At 43.6% G+C, this 19,453-nt stretch overlaps 1 protein-coding gene across 1 annotated transcript; it reads right to left on the reverse strand.

Annotated features, from left to right (window-relative positions):
- Positions 1–14,003: 14,003 nt before the first annotated feature.
- LOC146340020 (A-kinase anchor protein 4-like) lies at positions 14,004–15,122 on the reverse strand. The gene has a single exon (XM_084811902.1). It carries the CDS (start codon positions 15,120–15,122, stop codon positions 14,004–14,006), a length of 1,119 nt encoding a protein of 372 aa, XP_084668028.1.
- Positions 15,123–19,453: the final 4,331 nt, after the last annotated feature.

Here is a 19,453-nt window from a genome sequence, read left to right on the forward strand (position 1 = left end):
AGAATCACACTTTCTGGCCCAGCCCCTTGATAGCAGAGCCAGATTGATGAACACAAGACTGGGTCTGAAGAAGAAATGCTTTTAACTGGAAGTTTACTTAAAGAATATAACATCACAACCATGGCATCTACTTGCTACACACTTGCTACACACACACACACACACACAGAGAGAGAGAGAGAGAGAGAGAGAGAGAAATGGAGGAGCTTCTCCTGGCTCCATCATGCAGGGAAGGTAGAAAAGGAATGGCCCCTGGAGTTATCCCAGAAGGCTTAAAGTGCAAAGTCTACTTAACCCTTGCATGCACACATATCTCCTCCCCAAAACTCCTCCCTCCAGAGTTATTCTTCAGTTGTCATTCTTCCAAAACCCCTGACCTCCAAAAAATCAGGCTAGAGATCATGCTAAGAGACCCTACACATGTACAGTTTGTAAGCTGCTAGGTCCTGTCATATTCTTGCTTTTATTTAGTCAGATATGTACCCTCACCCAATCCCAAAGGCAACAATGTGTTACATATATACATGTAGATGTAGATGCAGTAGGTTGGATTGCGACTTAATCATGCTTAGAGTAGCTTCTTTGAGAGCCAGTGTGGTGTCATGGTTAAAGTGTTGGACTGCAACTCGGGAGATCTGGGTTCTAGTCCCCACCTGGCTGAGGCTCACTGGGTGACTTTGGGGCAGTCACATACTCTCAGCTTAATCTACCTCACAGGGTTGTTGTGAGGATAAAATGGAGAGGAGGAGGATCATGTAAGCTATCCTGGATTCCTTGCAGGAAGAAAAAAGGTAGGATTTAAATGTAATACATAAATAAATGAGACTTACATTCGTCATGAGTAATTTATTCCAATGCTTTCAGTGGGTCTACTCTAAGCATGACTAAGTCTCAATCCATCCCAACATATGTTTGTCCACCTTGGAGCAATATATCTCACTCATTTGTAAGATTATGTTTTAATTAACATATTGTCCCTTATCTTGTCATATGAGGTAGTGATAAATCTGTTGCATTCACACAAAAGCTATGGATTGGAGTCTGCATTGGGCTGTTGCCTCCCTATCACCATTCTGGGAACACCGGCATATGGAATTAGAGGGTTACGGTGCTAGCTAAAACAACAACTGTAGTGCTATATTCAACTGATATACAGTTGTTGTTCAGTTGTTAAGTCGTATCCGACTCTTCGTGACCCCATGGACCATAGCACGCCAGGCCTTCCTGTCCTGCGCTCTCTCCCGGAGTGTGCTCAAGTTCATATTCATTGCATCGGTGATGCTATCTAGCCATCTCATCCTCTGCCGTCCCCTTCTCCTTTTGCCTTCAGTCCTTCCCAGCATCAGGGTCTTTTCCAGGGAGTTTTCTCTTTGCATTAGGTGGCCAAAATATTTGAGCTTCAGCTCCAGTATCTGTCCTTCCAATGAGCAGTCAGGGTTGATTTCCTTTAGGAGTGACTGATTTGACCTCCTTGCAGTCCAGGGGACTCGTAAGAGTCTTCTCCAGCACCACAGTTCGAACGCATCAATTCTTCGGCGCTCAGCCTTCCTTATAGTCCAGCTCTCACAGCCATACGTTGCTACTGGGAAAACCATAGCTTTGATTATATGAATCTTTGTCGGCAAGGTGATGTCTCTGCTTCTTACTATGCTGTCTAGGTTTGCCATAGCTTTCCTCCCAAGGAGCAAGCGTCTTTTGATTTCATGGCTACAGTCACTGTCTGTGGTGACTATGTAGCAATTACCACACCCATTTGGGACAGTGGGAAGGGCAGGAGAGAGATTTCTCTCACACATACTGCAAAGCTTCCTAACTGGAGAACATTCCTTGTTGGTTCAAAAGCTGAACTATATGAACTAGATTTATAAAGCCTTTATCATGCTAGAGCTTGTTAATGCAAACAGTAAATTGTCCATATTGAAAGCCAGTTTTTGTTTACTTGTTTCTTTTTCTTCTTTTTTTCCCTTTACTTTGAATAAAGGATCGATTAAAACTCATCATATGTTGCCAAATGCCTGGGAGGAGAGAAAGGTCTTCTCCCTTTCTGCCTGTGCCAGGCAGGCCTCATCGGGGAGACCATTCCATAATTTGGGGGGTGCCACCTAAAAGGCCCTCTCCCTTGTCGCCATCTTCTGATCTTCCCTCAGTGTAGGCAGCTGGAGGAGGGCCTTAGATGTTGAGCATAGTAATATATAGTATATGGGTAGGTTCGTGTCGGGAGAGGTGCTCCATCAAGTATTATGATCCCAAGCCGGGTAAGGCTTTATAGGTTAAAACCAGCACCTTGAATCGGACTCAGAAACATACAGGCAACCAGTGCAAGCAGGCCAGAGTCGGTCTTATATGTTCAGACCTTCTGGTCCCCATTATCAATCTGGCCGCTGCATTTTGCATGAGCTGCAGGTTCTGAACCATCTTCAAAGGCAGCCCCACATAGAGTGCATTGCAGTAATCTAACTTGGAGATTACCAGAGCATAGACAACTGAAGCCAGGTTATCCCTGTCCAGATAGGGGCATAGCTGGGCCTCCAACCAAAGTTGGTAGAAGGCACTCCGCGCCACTGAGACCACCTGAGCCTCAAGTGACAAAGATGGCTCAAGGACAACCCCCAAGCTACAAACCTTCTCCTTCAGGGGAAGTGCAATCCCATCCAGAACCGGTTGAGCACTCTCCATCCAGTCAGAAGAACCACCCACCAACAGCATCTCAGTCTTGTCTGGACTGAGTTTCAGTTTATTAGCCCTCATCCAGTCCACTGTCGCAGCCAGGCACCGATTTAGCACATCCACAGCCTCACCTGAAGATGATGAAAAGGTGAAATGGAGCTGTGTGTCATCAGCATACTGATGACAACGCACCCCAAAACTCTGGATGACTGCACTCAACAGTTTCTTGAAGATGTTAAATAGCATGGGGGACAGAACTGACCCCTTTGGAGCCCCATACTGGAGAATCCATTGGGCCAAGCAATATTCCCCAATCACCACCTTCTAGAGCCAACCATCCAAGCCCCCACTAAAAGGGCTTCCCTCCTGCTGTGGAGGAGTGGAGGGACAGGCGGAGCCATCAGTCATGTTACAGGAACCAGTGACCAGGGGAGGGGAGGGGGCATGGGGCCAGCAGCCCCTTTCTTTTGTTCCATGCAGCTCCGCCCAGCCATGAAAAGGTATAGAGTGGTGAGAAGCACTATGAGAGATGCCTGTATACAGGGCCAGTATAAATCCCAGAAAGGAACTGGAATCAAAAGGACCGGTTTGTAGTGGGATAAAATGTCACATGTGAAGAGAGACTCAGAGTGCCTTACATGTGGTTATCTCATTATAATACTGCACCATATTGTTTGCACCAAACTGGGGCTTGCTCAAAAGAAGTTCACTGTGGATGGTATGCTACTCATCTAAATTAAGGGATGGACTGTATTCTCTCAGATGCCACTATACTTGTCATGACCTGGGAGTCCAGCAGTGACATGGACTCTGAAGCCAAAGATCCAGTGGTGCCAGCAGAAGAGATTCCAGGTTTGAGCACCATTGCAGAACTGCCAGAGACCCCTGAGCCCAAGCCTCCAGAGACCCCTGAGCCTAGCCCCAGCACCGGACCAGCACCCTCATCTACAAGAGTCCCACATTCCAGGGAGCCAATGTGCCAATGCCAGCAGCGTGCCAGGCATGAACTCCAGGAGAGATGGAGGAGTGCTAGGCTACAAGCCAGGGGCCTGTCCCTTTAAGGCTTCCATTCTGAAGGAAAGGGTGGCATCTGGGACTGTAGCATAAAAGGCTTCCGTCTGACCACAGACTTTGTCAGAGCAAGTTGCTCACTAGGAGCTCTCCTGGGTGCTGCAACTCCTGCCCTGCTGTCCTGCCTCTTGCTGCTTGGTACTGATCCCCTGGGCTTCTGCCCAGTCCAGAACAGGACTATACTATACAGCTTTTCTACATGAGGCTGTTAATTGGGTGTTAATTTGCTGCATCTACTTTGGGTTTCATCACAGAGTTGAGATCCGAGCACTACATGAGGAGGTTTTTCTTTCATGCTTTTCTGCTACATAACCTCTAGGTGGCACTGTGGTATAGCAGAATGGTGCAAATATACAAGAGGAAATCATGCTTTCTTTCACTTTCACAATTAAATGCCCCATTTTCCTTGCTCTAAAAAAAAACTTGCCAAAACTGCTGGTTAGACACAGAAGTGAAATTGGAGGGTCACAATGTCATCTAAAGAACCTGCAAACAACCGTAAGTAGGGAATGACAAGCGCATGATAAATGCCTCATGTAGAAACGCTCCTAGCCTACAGAGACTAGTCTGAAGGCTAAAACAGACTGTATGATGGTCAGGTTCTATAATAAAGTTGGCATCTGCTAGAATTAAGGCTCTCACAGTTATGGAGCATGTGTGCAGAGATAGTGTGAAGTCACTGACTGCAGGACTAAGAAATAATGTGGTTTTTGATACATTCGTCCTGTACTTCATTGCAGAATGTATGAGACAGCAAAAACAGTAGCTTTTTCTCTGAAATACCCTTGGTACTTTCTTTTCTTTACAAGTGAAGTTGCATCCAAAAATGTATCAATTAAAATTAGGTAAGAGGCCATAAGGGGCCAGATAAAATTGCCCCAGGAGGGTGTATGGTCCACCAGTTTCCTTCATCAGATGCAGATGATGCAAAATACAGATATTAGTTCCTCATCTGAAGGCAAAGATACAGGGTTCTATTGTGCACTTGTAAGAATTTTAACATCTGTTCTAGTCTAGAACAGCAAAGCAGCTCATTGTGTTCTGAATCAATGGAAGACTTGGGGGGGGAAATGGTTCCACCACTGGAAAAGAAGGGGGGGGAAGAAAAGGAAATTGGGATCCTCCTCACTCAACTATTCCAACTGAAGTACAAATGAAATTACTAATATGGTCTTTGAAAATATAATTTATAACCATATAAAATCTCCTAAATTAGTTCCCCTTTTTTCCTCTGAAGATTGGTAGGTTTTACACCAAGCAGGTTGTAAGCTGTCCAGAGCATTGATGTTAAAACTGAGTCATGATTGTAGCTCTATTTTCCTTGCATGTGATAAAAATACGCCTGTATGTGTTAGGACAGGGAGGCATTTCCCAGAAGCCACAAAGGTGGCTCAACAAGATTTCCAGTGGCAAAGGTCCCTGTTCTTCTCCATGACCAGCAGAAGCAAAATAAATTATGCAAACTGAGAGGAATTTTGCAAATTTTGCAAATGTTCATAATTTATACAGGTTGTGGAATTTCTTTTTTTTTTAGAATTTTTATTGTCTGGGAATAAGGCAGACAGTCCTTTTTTAAAGGACATTATTGTTTTAAGCATTACATACACTCAGTAAACCTGAGTATGTTGGACCCAAGCCATAAATAGGCATGATTTGTTATATTTAATTTACAGTATTAAAAGCAGAATGCCCTAGACCTTGTCTTTCCAAACCTGGAGCTCTCCAGGTGTGTTGGCCACATTGGAAGGGGATGGTGGGAGTTATAGTCCAATGCATCGGAAAGGCCCCAGGTCAGGAAGGCTGCCTTAGACAAAGAGTGCAAAAAATGTCTACCTCCTTGGTCAGCTTTTATATTTATGCAAGAAAAGGGCTGCTCTTTCTACAGCAATTACCTGAACAATAATATTAACAACAATAGATGAGTACAGCCAGCAAGCTGAAGAGAGCTATTTATTTCTTTGGAAGGATGCAAAGATTACCAAACAGAAAAATTTCCTGTTTTTGAGTGCTTCTGAAAAATGCAGAATGTTGATTACTATGACAGCTATAAGGAACATGCAGATGCTGCTAGAGATGTGACATCTGCACCATAATCCAATAAACACTTGGTGTTTTCAAATGTGTTGCTTACCATGAAGCAGGCTTACCTTAGTGCGGGTAGCAAGGATATCCTGTCCTGAATATCACATATTAATCAACTGATGGGGGGGGGGGTTTAATTCATATTTTTAATTTATTTTTATTATATAGAAAATAGATAATTACAGAAATATAGGAAGTGGCCATAACATACAAGCTGCAAAGCAGAGTTAATGTTAAATAACAGTAAGATCTGAGCAGTATTATTTATTCATTATTTCATTTTTATACCGTCCAATAGCCAAAGCTCTCTGGGTGGTTCACAAAATTAAAACCACAAAAATAGAATAGAAAATACCATATAAAACATAATAGATTAAAACTAGGGAATAAAAATACAACCAGAGTAAAACCTAGCAGCAGTGCAGATATTTAAAACGCACTAGCAGATTTAAGCCAGCAGAGCTAAAAAACTGGAGTGCTAAAATGCTAAACATGCCTGGGAAAATAAAAAAGGTCTCCACCTGGTGAAAGAGTACAATGTAGGCGCCAGACGAACCTCTCTTGAGAGTTTGTTCCACAACAGGCGTGCCACAGCAGAAAACGCCTTTTGCCTGGTAGCCACCTGCCTTGCCTCTTTTGGTAGGGGCTACTAGAGAAGGACCCCTAAAGACGATCTTAGGGTCCAGGGAGTACATATGGGAGGACCACAGCTACTGAGGAGGAAGCTGAAACGTTTAGCTTAAAATATATTTTTAATACTCTGTTGTTAGTCTTTCTGTCATATATATATATATATATATATATATATTCTCTCTCTCTCTCTCTCTCTCTCTCTCTATATATATATATATATATATATATATATATATATTCCTACCATATACGTTGATTAACAGTGATTTGTCATATTTCTGGGAGAGGCCACTGCTGGGGGGCATATTATGATTTCAATATTTGCAGAATCTTCTGAAGTCTTCTAGGCACCATTTTAAAAATAAATTTGAGATTCCTTGTGACTTTTTTTTTGCTGACATTTTATTTATCTATGATACATACTAATAACAAACTCATTATCTGAGTGTGTGTCCTTATGTAGCCAAAAACATAACATCAACATACAAGAGGTAGGTATCAATAGGCTAAAGCTACCAAAAAAAACCCCCAACCCCTTTAGGGAAAAAACCCTAAAGGGGGAACTAAAAAACAGGCCAATGAAGACAGAGCATGCTCAGTAGGCACAAAATGCTGACTTTCTGTTGTGTGTGCGTGCGCGGGGGGGGGGGTACTCAATGGTCTTATAGGCCCCTTCCAACCCTACTGTTCTATAATTCTATGGACTGGAACATCCTGGAAAAGGGAATTGCTAACCCTGAACAGGAGCACTCCACGCTGCAACATTTTGTAATAGGCCCCACTTTTCATTCATTATTAAAGATATTTATCTGCTGCTTTTCAGGCAAAGTCACAAGATGGTTGATGTAAAAACATTAAAACTATAAGCACTAATAAACTCCAGGGGGAAACTTATTGAAAGTCCAATTTTTTTTCTTGCCTCAGGACAAGATGGTGCTTGAGAAGCCCTGTTAGGAGTGGGGGCAGCTCAGCTGGAACACCAGAAGGGAGATGGTGGGCAGTTCACCCGGCTATTCCATCTTCTCTCTCTCCCCTCAGGGCAAGCTGATTCTTGAGTAGCTTTTGGTGGCACTTGGGGGAGGAAGAGTTGCCTCAGTTGCATATAGGAATTGTTAGCCACCTTGAGTTTCTATGAAAAGGCAAGTTATGTCTAAAAATAAATGAACCAAATATTCAAAGTGTATATTAAACACTGGATTTTAAGTTGCTAGTATGTTTTCATTTAGGGCAAAACTAAATCTGCATTTGTCAAAATGACCCCAAAAACTAAAATGTTTTTTCATACAAAAATTAATTTGAATAAAGCTAAAAAAAAGTGTCATTTGTTTTGCAAAAAATGAATATGTAATTAATACAAAACTGGGCAAATGGTGGGATAATACCAATTTCCCAGTAGAGATATAAAAGGAAATATCACACTTTCCATGTAATGAAACTTTACTAAAAGTATTAAGCTCATAGTACATATGACTAGGAATAATGATTTACATTACTTTACTGTGAGGAAATGACACGGCTTCCTGTTCTGCCACATCTGAAACATTAGCCTCCTAAATGGAGAAAAGGGCATAATAATTTATTTACCACATTGTTGTTTTAAACACCTCATGTGATATCAAAGGAAATCTATGGTTCTAAGGACTTGTTCAGTTTCTGATGTTCATTGTTAGTTTTTCCATGGATTCTCAAGGCTCAGCCGTGGAAACTATTACAAATGCTAGGACCATAGGAAGTATTAGTAACGTGAAAGGTCCCTCTGAATATATGGAGAGGATATTTCCCTTACCACTAACTAACCAAAGCCACACATCCACAGGGTGGCCTGAAACCCTTTTTGTCACTTTAGATCAGGGGTGGGCAACTTGTGGCCCTTCAGATATTTTTGGCCTACAACTCCCATAATCCCTCACCACTGGATATGTTGGCTAGGGCTGATGGGAGTTGATGTAGGCCAAAACATCTGGAGGGCCACAGGTGGGCCACCCCTGCTTTAGACAGAGGCAGGTGGGCCAGAAACAAGTCCCAGACATGCAAGGCTAACATAGGCTGAAGACTGTTGCTGGGAATGGCACATTTACAAAGCTGGGAGAAGCCATTCTAGAAGTAATCTTTAGCTGCCGAAGCAGTTGCAAAACTCTGGATTCACTTGGGAAGCTCACCTTGTCCAAAGTGGCAGGTGAGCTTCTCGTCGTGCTTCAGGCAAAGCCTGCTCCCTGCATAAATTGCAAGCGTGACTCTGAATCCAGTCAGATGTCATAAAGGATTTTAGAGTATGTTCCAGTGGATGCTGGTTGCTCTGATGTCAGTGGGGCAGTGAATCCGCTTGGGTTTCAGTCAGAACCAGTCAGATCTCTAAAGGAGCTATCCAAGGTGAGAAGCTCCTTTAGAGTTCTTACTGAAACCCAGAGTGGATTCACCGCCCCACTGACATTGTAGCCCACAGCCTCCACTGGAAAATTCCTAATTTACAGGGAACTGTCCATGTTGAAGCTTGATTTTCCACAGATGGAAGGAGAGAGATACCACCTCTTCGATTCTGGAAAAATTCTGTTTTTCAACAGGTTTTCTCCAAAATTCATATGAAGGGTTTGATTATAAAATTGTATGGTTGTTGATTTTTTAATAACTGAGTGTCCTTTATCCTCAAAAATCCAAATCATTTGGGTTTAAAAAAAAAAAAAACTCAGAATCACTCAAATATAAATGGAGAGAGGGCTGAATCAATCAATCCCAGCAGCCACACATTGACTATCCATTTTATGGGATAACTACATGTCACATGTAAACATGTGTAACAGCCCAGACACTAATTTTAAATGCAGCTTTGGAAAGGGGGGAATTAAAACAGAGAAGAGGTATGGGAAGAAGAAGGCAAGAGAAATGCCTGGCATATTTAAGTGGCTTCCCACATACACACACGCACAGGGTTCCAAAAGCAAGTTTGTCCTGCTTGATGGCAATTTGGAGTAGAGAAAGAACGGATGGGGGAAAGTTGAAACTTGCTGCCTCTTCTCTATATTCCCCCCTCATTTTCATTTGAAGTGGACACAGTTACATGCTTTTCATGGGGGTGGGGGGGCTCAGTTACATGCATTTTTGCATAAAATGTTATGAGCTCATTTATGATGTCATGGTGATAAAGCCAAGCATAAACATAAGAAGAGTTGTGCTGGATTAGATCAAAGATCTAAGCTTTCAGCAAAGCTTTTGACAAAGTGCCCCATGATATCCTGATGAGCAAACTAGCTCAAAGTGGGCTAGATGAAACAACGATCCGGTGGATCCACAGTTGGCTACAGAATCGGACTCAAAGAGTGCTTATCAATGGGACCTTCTCAAACTGGGGAGAGGTAACGAGTGGGGTACCACAGGGCTCAGTCCTGGGCCCAGTGCTCTTCAACATTTTTATTAATGACTTGGAGGAGGAGGTGCAGGGAATGCTGATCAAATTTGCAGATGACACAAAATTGGGTGGGATAGCTAATACCTTGGAAGACAGAAACAAAATGCAAAGTGATCTTGATAGATTGGAGCAGTGGGCAGAAAACAACAGAATTACATTTCATAGGGATCAATGCCAAGTTCTGCACCTAGGAAAAAGAAACCAAATGCACAGTTACAAGATGCGGAATATTTGGCTCAACAATACTACAAGTGAGAAGGATCTTGGAATTGTTGTAGATCACAAGCTGAATATGAACCAACAATGTGATGTGGCTGCAAAAAAGCCAAATGCTATTTTGGGCTGCATGAATAAAAGCATAGCTTCCAAATCCCTGGAAGTACTAGTTCCCCTCTACTCAGCACTGGTTCGGCCTCATCTGGAGTACTGTGTCCAGTTCTGGGCACCACACTTTAAGAAGGATGCAAACAAACTGGAGAGGCTTCAGAGGAGGGCAATGAAGATGATCAGGGGATTAGAAACAAAGCCCTATGAGGAGAGACTGAAGGAACTGGGCATGTTTATCCTTGAGGAGAGAGGACTGAGGGGAGATAAGATAGCGCTCTTCAAGTACTTGAAAGGTTGCCACAGAGAGGAAGGCCAGGATCCCTTCTCAATCATCCCAGAGTGCAGGACAGGGAATAATGGGCTCAAGTTTCAGGAAGCCAGATTCCGGCTGAACATCAGGAAAAGTTTTCTGACTGTTAGAACAACACAACAATGGACCCAATTACCTAGGGAGGTGGTGGGCTTTCCCACACTGGAGGCATTCACGATGTGGCTGGACAGCCATCTGTCAGGGGTGCTCTTACTGGGATTCCTGCATTGAGCAGGGGGTTGGACTTGATGGTCTTGTAGGCCCCTTCCAACCCTACTATTCTATGATTCTATCTATCTAGTCCAGCACTCTGTTCCCACAGTAGCTAACCAGATGTTCAGACAGCCAGGAAGCAAAACAAGTGCAATAGCCCTCTCCCGCTCAGCTTCCCCAGAGGCAAACTGCCTCCTATACTGGAGGAAATATGTAACTATCATGACTAGTAATCATTGATAGCCTTATCGTCCATGAATTTGTCTAATCCCCTTTTAAAGGGTAGAGGCCATCACTACATCTTGTGCTAGTAAATTCCATAGTTTAACAATGCTCTGTGTGCAAAGTACTTCCTTTTATCTGCTCTGCATCTCCCATCTTTCAGCTTCATTGGATGACTCTGGATTCTAGTATCACAAGAGAGGTAGAAAAACATATCCCTATCTGCTTTTTCCACACCATGTATAATTCTATAATCACCTAGCATCTCACCTTTTTGCAAACTAAGAAGTTTGAAATGTTGTAACCTTTTCTCATACCAGCCCCTTGTAGTTTTGGCTGCTGTGTTCTGCACCTTTTGCAGCTCTGCGATGGACTTTTTGATGTGTGGTGACCAGTACTGGACACATAATTTCAAGTGTTGTTGCACCTTAGATTTGGATTTGTCTTTGTCTTATGATACTGGCAAGTTTCTTTAAAAATTCCTTTCCTAATGATCCCCAACATGGAATTTGCCTTTTTCACAGCAGCTGGACGCTGTTTTGATGTTTTCATAGAGTTATACAAAACTGAAGATCCCTTTCCTGCCCAGTCACCACCAGCTCAGACACTATCAGTGTATAGCAAAGTTAGGATTTTTTAACCTTGATGTGCATCATTTTACACTTGCTTACATTAAAATGGCAAATACGGTTCAAGGCCCATTCAGCCAGTTTGGAGAGATCCTTTTGGAGCTCTTCACTATCCCTTTTTCTTTCATCCCCCCCAATAATTTGGTGTCAACTTGACAACAAACATGGCCAGCTCACTGCTCACTCCTAACTCCAGATCATTTATGAACAATATAAAAAGCACTGGTCCCAATACAGATCCTTGGGGGACCCCATTTTACATCTCTCTGTTGTGAGAACTGTCCATTTATTCCTCCTCTCATCTTTCTGTTCTTTACCTGGCTAAAGATCCATAAGAGAACCTCTCCTCTTAGCAAACAAGGGGGAAATAGGAAAACAAACAAAAAGAAATCACCCAGAATTCCAGAAGCAGCTTTTGTGAAGGAAATTTAACTGCCTAGCCACAGTAGGCCTACTCCCCATCCTTTTTGTAGATTATATTCCAGACACACTCTCACACCCAGCCAGGCCCTCTTTGTTTGTGTACACTTGGATTCAAAAAATTCCCACTGGGAATTTCCTGAGCCTGTATTAATGCTGTCTGTCCAGGCCTTTCTGTAAGAGCAGCCTGACACAATCAACCCTAGCCATTTTGGTGCCTGCAAAGGGGTTATATGAGGGCACTTGTAACAAAAAATATATATTTAGTTCCAAAAGATACCAGAAATGTTTTTAAAGTTTCTCTCCAAAGAAGGGAGCAAGAAGATGAAACACACACACTATGTAACACACACACACACACGCGCGCGCACACACACACACACCCATAGTCCCAACTTAAAATTTCCAGCTATTGAAATACCTGGGTGTCCTTCTTTAAACTGATGCTGTGGCATGCTTTGTGAATAGCAGATCCATTTATCAGGATTTCTTATTATTCAAATATTTTTGGTTGTCTCCCAGGCTACTCAGATATGCCTGGATATAAGGTATGTAGCTATGAAGATGTCCTGAGTGAATGATGGGTTTATACTTGTTAAATGATTATCTAGACATCTGCATAGCTGTAACCATATTCTATACTATTCCTAGTGCAAAATCCAATGGCTTTCCCCAAATCTCAGGAATCTCTGCATTTCATTTAGTTGTAAATGCCCATTAGCCCTAACCTCATGATTGTTAAACACAATGAGATGCCATGCAAAATTACTAAAAGCTCCATAAAGCTTATTAAAAACTGGGTGCCTGGTAAAACTTCCAGTGATTAACAACTCCTCTTGCCTATTCCCACTCCCCTAATTCTATATGTGTCCAACTCCTCCTTCCACTCCATCTCAGATCTTAGTCAAAAATCGCCCAAATTCTTCAAAACCTGTACCAAAACCACAGATTAAATACTTGGGTGCAAGTTTGCCTGATCTGCATAGTATAAATCAATGGAAAGTTCTGGGTGTTCTTAGCTCAGCATTCTAGATTTCTTGTGTATAATAATACAAGCAGCGACCCCTGCCAAGAGGAGTGATGTGGCAAGGCCCAGTCCATATAGGTACAGCCAGACCTCTAGCCAGGGTGGCCATGTGTCCTTATTTACAGAGGACAGCCCTTTATTTGAAGACCTGCCAGAGGAATGTCCTTTATTTGAATTTTTTTTTCATAAAATTATTTATGAAAAATGGCGGGATATAAATGTAATAAATAAATAAATAAATTATTTTGAAGGTATATTCTATTTGAAGGTTGTCCAGTCCACCTTGGTTTAAAGATAAAGAACCGTCAGAAGGAAATGCTGGTCCTTGAAGTTGCCCCTCAACAGGAGCTGGACAGGAGACTGAGCAAGACACACAGGTCACCTGGTTGCGGTCCTCCACACTATGGTGAGATGTACTGTATTTCTATTTAAAATATAATAATTATTTCTAAATTTGCATCTGTACATATCAATTAGGATATGCAAATGTTATGCAAATTGTTGTCCTCTTTTTTGGGGGTGATACGTTTCTGCTTTTTTGTTGATTTTTAAGTGGCCACTCTGCCTCTAGCAATGGGCACGAGCATGAACCAGTGACTTCATTGGCCATTGTGAGCTACTGGAGACCTCTGAACAGGCATTGCACTAGCACTCTGCAGACCAAGCCCACCCTGCCTCCTCACTCATCACACAGCACTATGGACCTAGGACCTCCTATCTCTCAGAAGTCCAAACAGAACTACATACAACAGACATCTCTGAGGTCACTACAAAAGTGTCAGTTGCTGTTGAACGAATGAATAAAAGAGAGACCCTCTGCCCAATTCTCACTTAAAAAAAATGTTTTTATTGATGATCTTGCCCAGCTAACATGTGACTGATCAGTTGAATTCAGTGCAGTGTTGCTTGCAGCCATGCTGTGGTATCAGATGCACTCGGAAAGCGTGGTTGAAGGTGCCTGTGCTGGGCTGAAGCAATATGAGAGGGAAGAGCTGGCTCTTACAAGTTGGCCATTAGCCAGCAGATCAGTCCACACTGAGGCCTTTTCCCCATTGCTTCATCCATCTGTGCTCTCTCCAGGTACCTCATTACCTTCTGAAGAATATCTCCCACACTGTAGCCTTTCTTGGTTGCTTTCTGAGCCAGCCGAGGAAGCTCAGATAGTTCTCCTTCTCTGTCATTTAAGAATGTCAAGTTGGGCACATTAAAGTGAGAAGCCACCATCCACTGGAGGACAGCCTGGAGCTCTTTGTTTAAAGAACCGCTTTCTCCATTCTGGTTGGTCACAATCACCCCATTTGTACCAGGTTGTCTCATATTAGATCTTACTATTGAAGCTCTCCTTGGTCCTCCTAAATGTTGGGAGGAGCCACTGTACTGCTTATGTGATGTGTCACCACTGGCTAAACTGGAGCCGTTGCCCTCAGACTCTAAGAGACACAACTTGGTCATAGACTTCACCAGTTGATCAATATCCAGCATGCCCATAGGGTCCATGTTGCCATACATATCCCATGGACCACTGGTTGGCTTTGGAACAGTCTTCATCTTCTGGGGCCTGGCTTCAGGGGGAGGAGGGGCCAGCCTGTGAGCCCTATTTGGGTCGTCTGCGTTGCAAACAGCTTCACGCATGACCTTCTGGATGGTTGATGTTAGGATGCTTGAAAGGTCTTCCTTTCTTGGTTCTTGGTGTTGAGATTCCTGCCTTCCCCCTCCTCGTCTTGAAGGGCTAAGGTTAGAGAACTTGGCACCTATGGTTGCCCCTGTCCTCTCAAAATTAGAATCATGACGATTGTAGCCAGCTGGAGGATTATTCGGCTTACGAGCTCCCCCTTGCTTGGCTTTGTCCAGTAGCTGCTTCTGTATCTTCATCAATGCACTATCAATAATATGTTTTGCACACTCATCCATTGAAATTAGCTTTTCTAGACCTTTACTTCCAGAGGGATGAGGCTCCGTTTGTCGGTTCCCCTTTTCTTTTCTGTGGCTGTGGCTATACATTTTGCGGTTCTGACAGCTGAGCTGTTCCGATGACCCTGCCAGACTCAAGATGTTGTCTCCTCTCTCAGCTTTCTGTGCTCTTCTGCTGGGATCTAATGTGTACCCATGTGTGGACATACTGTTTCCATGGTGGCAGTGACATCACAAAGCACCAGTGTATCATCCAGCAGCCTGTGATTGGCTAGCAATGATCTGACAGGTGTTTGCTTTGCCATGCTCCTCCCTTAGTCTGTAACAACTATATATCCATGCTGAAGAATGAGATAATGTAGCCCTTCAGTAGTTGTGGAGATGATGTGGATGATCCCCAGTAGCAGAAGCCACTAAAGACCTGCTGATGAGCATAGCCCTCCTGCCATGACACATGTGTTAATGTTCCACTCCATCCCATCCCTAGAAAACAGACCTTTGGACATCATGGTACAATCTAATCAGTTATATGGGAACTCAGAAAAGGTTTTCTTTGAAAGCATGTGTTGCCACCATATGTCTATTGTTTTCCGTAAAATCGAATTTCACGATTTTAGTGGAAGTTCTTAATGATATATTTTGTACACAAGCATATTTCACTGAACATTAACATTACATTTTGTTAGTGCTCAGTTAAAGAAATATAATCTGTTCACTGTATAAAGCAGTCCAGCAACTACGCACATTTAATACAGAGGCCACAAGTACAACAGACAAAGATCAAAAGACATAGAGGCCATCTGAGGATCCACACATCTTTCTCAGCTCCATGTCTCTCTGCGGATGAGGATTAGAATCATTCCCCATCACCCCTTCTCTCCTTCACTCAGGGCTGGCCCAAGACATTTTGCAGCCTGAGGCAAGGAACAAGATGGCAACCTGTCCCCATTCCATGTACAGAAGGCAGCTGGACTGACTGTTGCATCTCACCTCAGCACTGGCAACGAGATAGTGTCCTCCACCCCACCTGAGGCAGCAAGCTAGTTTAGGGGCTTCAGAACAGGTTGTTTGGCATAACACACATCTGTCCTCCAACAGATAACAACTGGGGAGTTCAGGGGGAACACCCAGGAGGATGGGGAAGGGTTTTCTGTGGAAGACTGTTTGCTGCTGTATCACCTGAGGACCCTGTTCCTGATTGGAGCTCTTATTGCTCCTCCCCACCAGGTGGATAGAAAGCTGGTGCCTGAGCCAAGGCTGTTGGGAAGGAGTTTGTGGGGACGAGTGTTTGCTGCCAGGAGGCTGCCACCGCTATCCCTCAGAATCTGCTGCCTGAAGTGATTGCCTCGCTCTGCCTAATGGTAGGGCCAGCCCTGTTTACACACATACACACATGCAGAGGTTCATGACAGATCCAGAGCTGGGGAATTCTAATTGTCATGCTCTACCAGCTATTGATTGTGTATTTTCCAGGGGTCTTTTCCCCTATTGTAGCTGTTGATGGGGACACACTATAAATAAATTTTGAGCTGTGGGCAATCTTAAAGGAGCTAACAAGGTTGGCACACTTTTCACTCCAAAGAGCTCTATAAGCATGTTGCCAGTTTCACCAGGGTCCTAAACTATAGCCTAGTGGTTAATACTACTATGCAAAGCACAAAGAACTCTATTTATTTATTCATTTCATTTCTATACCGCCCAATAGCCGAAGCTCTCTGGGCGGTTCACAAAGTGAGAACTGGGCAGAGGGTCTCTCTTTTATTCATCAGTTCAACAGAGACTGACACTTTTGTAGAGACCTCAGAGATGTCTGTTGTATGTAGTTCTGTTTGGACTTCTGAGAGATAGGAGGTCCTAGGTCCATAGTGCTGTGTGATGAGTGAGGAGGCAGGGTGGGCTTGGTCTGCAGAGTGCTAGTGCAATGCCTGTTCAGAGGTCTCCAGTAGCTCACAATGGCCAATGAAGTCACTGGTTCATGCTCGTGCCCACTGCCAGAGGTAAAGTTGCCAGAGGCAACTCTTACCAAGGAGCATTACATTAAATGAACTTGATCTTAGCAAATACGCCCTTATCAGCCTAATATGAGGTTAAAGAGACACATCTACACTTTGCTCTTGAGGCGAATAAGAACAACGAGAACAAAAAGGCAGCCACCGCATCAATTTTCTCATAACTTTACTGCTTGTGCAATCCAGAGTTTGGAAGGACTTTTGGATTAGCATTACTTTCCCGGCAACAACATGCTGTCCAATGTATTTTCCAAGAAACATACATCTGTACCAAAGGTAGTACTGATGCCCCAGCATGAAGCAACTCTGCTTCTTTTACTTAAGCAGAGCATAGTTCCAGACGCATGCCAGGAAACTGAGAAAAGTCTGATCTCCCAAAGGGCGTAAAGAATTTCAAAAGGCCAACACTTACAGAATTCATAGTTAAAGCAGTAGGAAATAAAAATGTGCTCATAAGATATGCCAGTACCAAAGGTGCAAGTAATGATTGCTATATATTACCTCCAGTATCAGAGGCAGTATGCCTCTGAATACCAGTTGCTGGGAAACATGAATGGGAGGGTGCTATTTATTTATTTATTTATTTATTTTGCAACATTTATATACTGCTCCACATCTAGACAGATTCTGGAGTGGTGAACAATAAAAGATAAAAATAAGAAGATAAAAGAGTAAGCCCCATATTAAAATGTATTATTTTTAAAAAAAAACAATGCTGATTTTTTTTTAACGCTTTATTTCAGTTGAGGAAGGCTTCCTGAAATAAATATGTTTTCAAGAGGCGCTGGAAACAACCAAGTGTTGGTGCCTGTGTGACCTCCAGAGGCAGGGAGTTCCATAGAAAGGGAGCCACCACACTGAAGGCTCTTCTTCCGGTAGACTCCAATCAGGCCATGGGTCCATGCGGAACCACCACAAGCATGCCCTCTGATTACCTCAGTGACGAGGCAGGTTGGTAAGGGAGAAGGTGCTCTCTCAGGTATCCTGATCCCAAGGGCTTTATACACTAGCACCAAAACCTTAAACCTAGCCCAGTAGCAAGTAGGCAGCCAATGCAGTTCCCTCAGCAAAGGAGTTGCATGCTGAAAAGGGGTAGCTGCAAACAACAGCTGAACTTCTGCATTCTGCACAAGCTCGAGTTCTGGAGCAGCCTCAAGGGCAGCCCCACATACAGCATGTTGAAGTAATCCAGTCTTGAGGTTACTAGCACCTGTACCACTCTGACCAAGCTATCCCTGTTCAGGAGGGGCCATAGCTGGCGAACCAGCCAAAGCTGGTAAAAGGCACTCTGAGCCATCGCGGCCACTTGGGCCTCCAGCGACAATGATGGATCTAGGAGTACCCCCAGACTACGAACCTGATCTTTCAGGGGGAGGGCAACCCCATCCAGAACAGGCTATCTCCCGGAACCGGAAACCACTCACCCACAGGGCTTCTGTCTTGCCAGGATTCAGCTTCAATTTATTGGCCTTTATCCAGCCCACTACTGAGTCTAGGCACTGATCCTAGACTATGTAAGTCCTTACATAGCCTTTCTTGATTCAGATGTCATAGGGAGATAGAGTTGTGTGTCATCAGCATACTGATGGCACTTGGCTCCAAATCCCCTAATGACCTCTATTGTGCTCATGTCCTGCTTGTGGGCTCCCCATGGTCATCTAGTTGGCCACTGTGGGAACAGAATGCTGGACTAGATAGACCTTTGCTCTGACCCAGCATGGCTCTTTTTCTGTTCTTATGTATTCTGAGAACCAGAAGCTTTAATTTCACACAATGTAAAAAAAGAAACAAAGTAAAAAAGTACATTCCTAATGGGCAGAATCCAATGGGGCGCTTACGCCCCCGCTGATTCCCTTCTGCAAATGGTGGATCCCGCCAATTCTGTTATGCAAGCAGAGCTCACCACTTATGCAAGGGAGATTTAGCAGTTCCTAGGGGAAGCCCCAAAATGAATGGAAACATTCATTTCTAGAAGGAGGCAGGTCGGCGGAGCTCCCATGTGCAAACTCCGCCAACCTGCCTCCTTCCAGAAATTAGTGTTCCTGGTAGTGTTGGGTTGCTGCGGAAGCACTAAATCATCGTTGCACAAGCAGTGGGGGACACTTGCGCAATGGAGCTGGCAGGGCATAAGAGAATCGGCGGAAGCAGAAGCAACCTGTTGGTGCCCAATGATTCCAATTAAAGATTTTAATATTTACTGTTGTGAACAAAGCAAACTTTGACAATGTGACCCTAATCCAGGGAAGAATGAGAGAAGATCTGGGCATATTACTTTGTGTTTTGATCCCTGTTGTGTCTCAGAGTTGGTTTTGAATTCTCCCCATCCTGCTTACAATGCACCAACCCATCTCGTCTAAAGTTGCCAGCATGGGAGCTTCCCAGACTCCCAATGCTGTGCTTTAGTGCTAACCTGGATGGACTGAAGAACTCTCATTCCCACTCACTCACCCATCTGGCAAAGCAGAAGCAACGTGGTTGTGGGGGAGAATTCCATGTTGACTCCACTCCTACAGTAGCATAGACAGCTGG

Source organism: Heloderma suspectum, chromosome 7 (assembly GCF_057233095.1).
Source record: "Heloderma suspectum isolate Gila_16-S chromosome 7, 16-S_ref, whole genome shotgun sequence".
Taxonomy (NCBI): Eukaryota; Metazoa; Chordata; class Lepidosauria; order Squamata; family Helodermatidae; genus Heloderma; species Heloderma suspectum.